The 6,144-nt window shown below is 47.1% G+C and overlaps 1 protein-coding gene across 1 annotated transcript; it reads right to left on the bottom strand.

Moving 5' to 3' along the window:
* Positions 1–1,012: 1,012 nt before the first annotated feature.
* On the bottom strand, positions 1,013–5,615 carry LOC146992381 (disintegrin and metalloproteinase domain-containing protein 17-like). Its single transcript, XM_085790481.1, has 6 exons — positions 5,465–5,615; positions 5,237–5,367; positions 3,691–3,858; positions 3,339–3,395; positions 1,393–1,472; positions 1,013–1,299 (listed from the first exon to the last, which is right to left on the bottom strand). Exons 1-6 carry the CDS (start codon positions 5,613–5,615, stop codon positions 1,023–1,025), a joined length of 864 nt encoding a protein of 287 aa, XP_085646607.1. The 3' UTR covers positions 1,013–1,022.
* Positions 5,616–6,144: the final 529 nt, after the last annotated feature.

Here is a 6,144-nt window from a genome sequence, read left to right as displayed (position 1 = left end):
TGCGGTAGTTGCGTCTGTCCGTGCATCGCCACGGCAGCAATGAATGGGAGTGGATGTAAGTTCCGCTGTTTAGGCTGTTTCCAGCCCTCAAAGCCGCATTTTTTTTCCACAGACAGCATCAGATGGCGACTCAAACATGCACCGAGAAGTTTATTTACTTCAAGCAAGCCGACATGTTTGTAAAACTAGATCTAATTCAAAGTCTCCCGGAGTCTCGCGCAAGCCCGAAGTTGCAGTGCTGGTGTGTTCAGGTGCAGTAGGAACTACCGCTTGTGTCATAAACACAGGAATATCAACTCTTTACTTGCTTGAAGTGTACATTTTTTTCCATAGACAGCGTCAGGTGGCTACTCAAACATGCGCCGAGAAGTTTTTTTTACTTGAAGCAAGTAAAGAGTTGATATTCCTGTGTTTATGACACAAGCGGTAGCTTTTCCCACTGCACCTGAACACACCGCACACGGCAACTGGGTCTCCCGCGAGACTCCGGGAGACTTTGAATTAGATCTAGTTTTACAAACATGTTGGCTTGCTTGAAGTAAATAAACTTCTCAGTGCATGTTTGAGTCGCCATCTGACGCTGTCTGTGGAAAAAAAATGCGGCTTTGAGGGCTGTAAACAGCCTAAACAGCGGAACTTACATCCACTCCCATTCATTGCTGCCGTGGCGATGCGGGGACAGACGCAGCTACCGCAAAACAGGAGCGATTAAACTGAAAATCTTCAGATTCATTCTTTTAGACCTAAAATGATATGAAAATACACCCCCGAGTTGAATTCGCCTGGAATTGTCCTTTAAATTCATTAAAAACGTTTTTCTGATTGGATGTGTCTCCATGTGACCAGACTGAGATCTGCTGCAGCAACAAAGCGTCAGTGCGGCGGCTTCAGGACGGAGCCGCTTTAAGAAAATAAAAAATAAAAAAAGTCGTAAAAGTTTGTGAAACCAGCACAGGAGGACGTGAGCGGGACAAACCGGGCACCGTCCGTCCCGTCCGTCCCGTCCCGTCCCGTCCCGTCCCTCAGCACTGCGTCTCCTTGGTGTCGATCTGGTGTTGCCTCTGCAGCCGGAACATCAGCGCCTTCTCGCTGCGACTCACCGCGCTCGTCTCCGTCAGGTCCTCGAAGGAGCGCCGCCGCTGCTCCGAGCGCTGCGCCGGGCGGCCGAACGCCTCCTGCAGCGCCTCCTCGTCCAGGTGGGAGTCGAAGCTCGGGTCCTCCTGGATGGTGGCCATGCGGGGGGAGTCCAGAGGAGGAGGGGGAGGGGGAGGGGGAGGGGCCGCCACCGCAGGAGGAGGAGGAGGATGATGACAGCAGGAGTCTGGACCGGGGCCGAAGCCGAAGCCGGAGACCGGCGGCGTGCTGGTCTGCTGCGGACCGGACGGCTGGAAGCGCAGGTTGGTGGTCGGGAAGGTCGGAGGCTTGAAGATCCGGACGGACGCGGACTCCAGGCTGCTCAGGAGCTCGGCATTCTGGGAAAATGAACAGAGTCAGAGTCAGTCAGTCCGAGTTTGATGGTTAAAGACCCCCTCCCATGAAAATCGTGTTTTTCGTGCTTTTCAAATGTTCCTGTGGCATTTTTCTTGTGTTAGAGCACATAGCAGCAGAAAAGGAAGTGCAAAATTGCATTTCTGAGTTTTTCTGCCTTCAAACTGCTGTGAACCAACGGCAGACGCAAACTGGCAGTTTCAGGGAGACTGGAGCTGACGTGTCACAGCTCCAGGGGAGGGCACTAGTGCTACAAGCTCCCGCCCCGCTCTGCATCTGGCTCAGAGGTGAAAGGCTTGGCAGCTCGGTGGAGCTGTCAAGGTGTAACAGGTATAGCTCACCTGGTAGAGCAGCTTGCACCGTGAGCAAGGACTGTGTTCCAGTCTGGGGTCGATTCCCAGTGTGGAGTTTTACGCTAAATGCACTGAATCTGTAATTGTACAATGTCCAGCTGTCAGCGAGCGGGGGGGGGTGGGGTGCGAGGAGGTGGCTGGGCTGGTGCAGAGCAGCGCAGTCTCCGCCCACCCTCCAGAGGCGCATTGCTAATGAGCTGCTGGTTTTAAAATGACCAAAAAGGGGGAGGGGGACTTTAAAGATGAACTCTCTTTGTCTCTAACCTCCTCTCCTCCATGTGCGTTTGTTTTCAACAACGAAGCCGGTGAGAAATCAATCCATGGAGCGGTGGATAAGGTTATTTATCATCTACCATGTTACCATGTGTGTATTTGTGTAGTCTTATCTGTCATAAACAAGGACGCAGCAACACGCCTCCCTGGAACTAGTTAGAAGTCATTGATTTAACCAGCACTAGGACTCTGGAGCTGGTTAATTAAGGGACAAATGCTGCATAGTTCCTCTGTAAAGGAGAAGACTTTTAGATTTTTTATTTTTTTAAGTATATTTTTTGGCTTTTCATGCCTTTATTAGATAGGACAGTTCAGAGTGTGACAGGAAATGGGAGGCAGAGAGGGGGGGAATGACACGCAGGATAGGGCCGTCCGATGCAGGACTCGAACCGGGGCCGCCTGCACCGAGGACTATAGCCTCTACACACGGGGCGGGTGCTCTGCCAACTCAGCTAAACACCACCCCGACTTTTAGATTTTTTAATGTTCAACTGACGTCAACATGTTGACCTCCTCTCTCAGTCAGATCTCAGAGGGAACTGTGATGAAGAGAAAACCCCCAAAATACGGGGCGGCGTTTAGCTCACTGGGTAGAGCTGCCGCCCCATGTTGAGGCTCAGTCCTCGGTGCAGGCAGCCCCAGTTCGAGTCCGGCGTCGGACAGCCCTTTCCTGCGTGTCATTCCCCCCCTCTCTGCCTCCCCATTTCCTGTCTCTCTCTCGACTGCACTATCAATTAAAGGCAATAAAAGCCCAAAAAATATACTTAAAAAAAAGAAAACAAAAAAACAAAACAAAATATTCACTTTACAAAAGCCACCGCTCCTTTGTTCCCTCTTCATCCACATCAGGTCTCAACATCTTAATGAGTCTGAATGTTCAGGAACCAAATACAGTGAAAATATAATTGCATTCTAATTATATAAACAAAATATTAAATCCTTCAGAGGAAATGTTTGAAGTTTTTAAAAATAATTTTTCTTACGAATGACATTTCAATTCCTACCAATTCAGTGTTATTAGTCATTATTGTTAGTCATTAACGTAATTTAACCCATTTACTGTGTAATTTCTTTTACTTTGGCTACAAAGCCAGGTGGGTATCCTGCAGGTGATGATTCATATCAGACATACAGTATTTCCTCCTTTCGCTGCAATTTCATTGCATTAATTGTGAATAACAAGTAATTGTGACATCCCTAAAATACACACAATCAGATACTCACACTGGGGAAGAACAGAGACTTTGTGGTTTGCTCGTATTGTTTATCCAGCTTCTTGTCCTGAGAGAAGAAGATAAAGAAACTTTATTAATCCTGAAGGAGGTTGTTCACAGAAGAAAAGACAAGAGTAAACTAAACTTATCTCTGCACATCTTATAAAATATATATTTAAATGACTGTCCACCTGATCTATACAGACTAAAGACAGGAAAGACTTTATCATCTTCAGATTCTGGCTGTAGCACCTTAATCCCTTAGTATTAGTCGTAATACATCTCTGTAACGCGTCAGTCAGACAGTGTGACTGAGTGTAGTTTAGTTTAGTTCCTGACAGAGACAGAACGGAGCGACTCACCACACAGTGGACCAGGATGCTGATAGGAACCCAGAAGAGCAGAGAGAACGCCACCACCGACCCCACGATGTTGTCGGCCAGAAACTTCCCAAACGTGTTGATGTCCAGTTTGTCGATGAAGTCCCACAGACGCTCCACCACGTCCTGCACCTGCTTCATGCACTTCCCCTGCAGGAGACACACACACACACACACACACACACACACACACACACACACACACACACACACACACACACACACACACACAAGCTGTGTTTACATGGAGCCAAATATTCAGATTAGATTCGGTTTAGAGTCCAAACTGAATGAAAATGCTCCATATAAACAGCTCAATCACAACAAACAAGCCCAAACCAAATCAAGTTTCATTCGGTTTCACAGAGGCAGAATAAACCTTTTCTTAAATCGATCAAAAGTATAAAACAATAAAATAAAATCATGTAAACAGTTGACCTGAAAGACTCATTCAGAAAGGATTCAATCAGAAAGAGGAAAAAGTCTCCATGTAAACCCACCTACACACACTCACATCCCGCTTGTCTTTAATGTGTTTTTTTTTTTTGGGGGGGGGGGGTTTCCCCCTTTTACAAAGCATTTTATATAATAACACGTGAACATGGGGTGTTTTCTATTATAATAACACAAGGAAATAAATAATTAACCAAAAACTTAAAGCAGATAACAGCGGCACGGCCGTTTCGGCTAATGCTGCGTTCAAGGCAGGCTTTTGAAACCGTAAGTTACAGCTTCAAGTCACAACTACGACTTGGTAGCGTTCCAGGTAACCCGTAGCTCGTGTTTTTACCGTCCTGTTGTCTGTGAAAGTTCCCTATAACGGCCACTCGTAACTTCCGACCCGTGAACTCGTACCAGATCGAACTGGTATGACTTCACAGGAAGGAAAAACACAAAGTACGGGTTTCCTTGAACGCACCATGAGTTAGCAGCCCCCGCCCTTGTCAGGCATCAATTGGTCCTCGTGCTACGTCACCACATTCACGCGCATCCCTTGGCTGCACACACAGCCCTTCATGCCGTTCTCTCCCCTCATTGGATAACACTTGTATCCCACAAGGAAAATTTTCTCCTCGGGTTACAGCAGAGCAGAGTGACGGAGAGACTCGTGTTTAGGCTGAAATACTTCATGTAAGTGATTGCTGACGGAAAATAGGACTATTTAGGACTTATATTAACAAAAACATTCCACTGATATCTGCTTTAAACAAAAGAGGGGCTTTTCAGGGAAATATACCTTTCCAATGCTTTCAGATGTCTTCAAATTTGGAATGAGTGTGATGTCATACCATTCATCAACAGATGGTTTAAGCCATTTCTTTGTGATTACAGCTAAACTCAGTTCCAAATAAATAGTTTTCACACTCATAGTAGTTGAGCTAGAAGTTTGTCTTCAATGTGTTTTAAAGCTGCCGTGTGTGTGTGTGTGTGTGTGTGTGTGTGTGTGTGTGTGTGTGTGTGTGTGTGTGTGTGTGTGTGTGTGTGTGTGTGTGTGTGTGTGTGTGTGTGTGTGTGTGTTTCCACTCACCGCTCCGTCACAGAAGCCCACGGTGCAGGGTTTCCCTTTACGCAGGAACAGGAAGTTGCCCGTCTTGTCCTGGTAGGGGGCGCAGATGCCGCTGGTGCTCCGGCAGCAGACTCTGCACGACGCGTTGGTTTCTATAGAGACGAGAGGGAACAGATACAAGACTGAGACGGATGCATCATCATCATCATCATCACCACCACCTTGGTCTCACGCCGGTGTGGTCGTTACCGTTGCAGGCGCAGGGCTGCAGCTTCAGGACGGCCTGACAGAAAGGAACGCACTCCCCGTCCAGACACTCGCCGCTGTCCAGACACGCCGTCTTATCGGGAGCGTTTTCAGGAGGAGGACACTCGCTGCTGTTTCCTGTCACAACACACATAACAACACACACACACAAGTGTGTGTAGTTTTTTGGTTATTGTTAGATGATTTGATCAGATCTGATCCAAGAACATCTGTTGTTGTGAGTCTGTCCCTCACACACCTTGTGCTTCTGAAAGTAAACTGTAAATTATCAGTCAACATGTTGTTGTCAAGGTAACGGTGCTGTTCCATTCATGTTTATAGTATCTGGACCCTCACAGACTCTCACACTCAGTCACTTTACAGCTGACAAAGAGAGAGGGAGTGATGCTGCCTGTCGCTCAGGTGGAGCTGTGACACAGCAGTGTGTTGATGCTGTGTGTGTGTGTGTGTGTGTGTGTGTGTGTGTGTGTGTGTGTGTGTGTGTGTGTGTGTGTGTGTGTGTGTGTGTGTGTGCATGTGTTTTTTTTTTTTTTTAACCTTTATTTAACCAGGCGAAATCAATTGAGAACATGTTCTTATTTACAATGATGGCCTGACAAGAGGCATAAGCTTGTTGATGTGGGGGGCTGTGAGGGAGAAAAGATAGGTTAAAAGACAATAGC

Source organism: Trachurus japonicus, chromosome 1 (assembly GCF_045865225.1).
Source record: "Trachurus japonicus isolate A0001 chromosome 1, Traja_1.0".
Taxonomy (NCBI): Eukaryota; Metazoa; Chordata; class Actinopteri; order Carangiformes; family Carangidae; genus Trachurus; species Trachurus japonicus.
Note: the sequence above shows the minus strand (reverse complement) of the source record. Positions and strands in the feature narration are given on the sequence as shown.

Excerpts from the sequence above, each read along its gene's own strand:
- LOC146992381 (XM_085790481.1), bottom strand. The coding sequence starts at position 5,615 with ATGTGTGTTGTGACAGGAAACAGCAGCGAGTGTCCTCCTCCTGAAAAC. Across the intron at positions 3,859-5,236 it reads TGGGCTTCTGTGACGGAGCG|GGGAAGTGCATGAAGCAGGT; the intron begins GTGAGTGGAAAC and ends TGTCTCCTGCAG. Across the intron at positions 1,473-3,338 it reads AGTCTCTGTTCTTCCCCAGT|AATGCCGAGCTCCTGAGCAG; the intron begins GTGAGTATCTGA and ends TCATTTTCCCAG.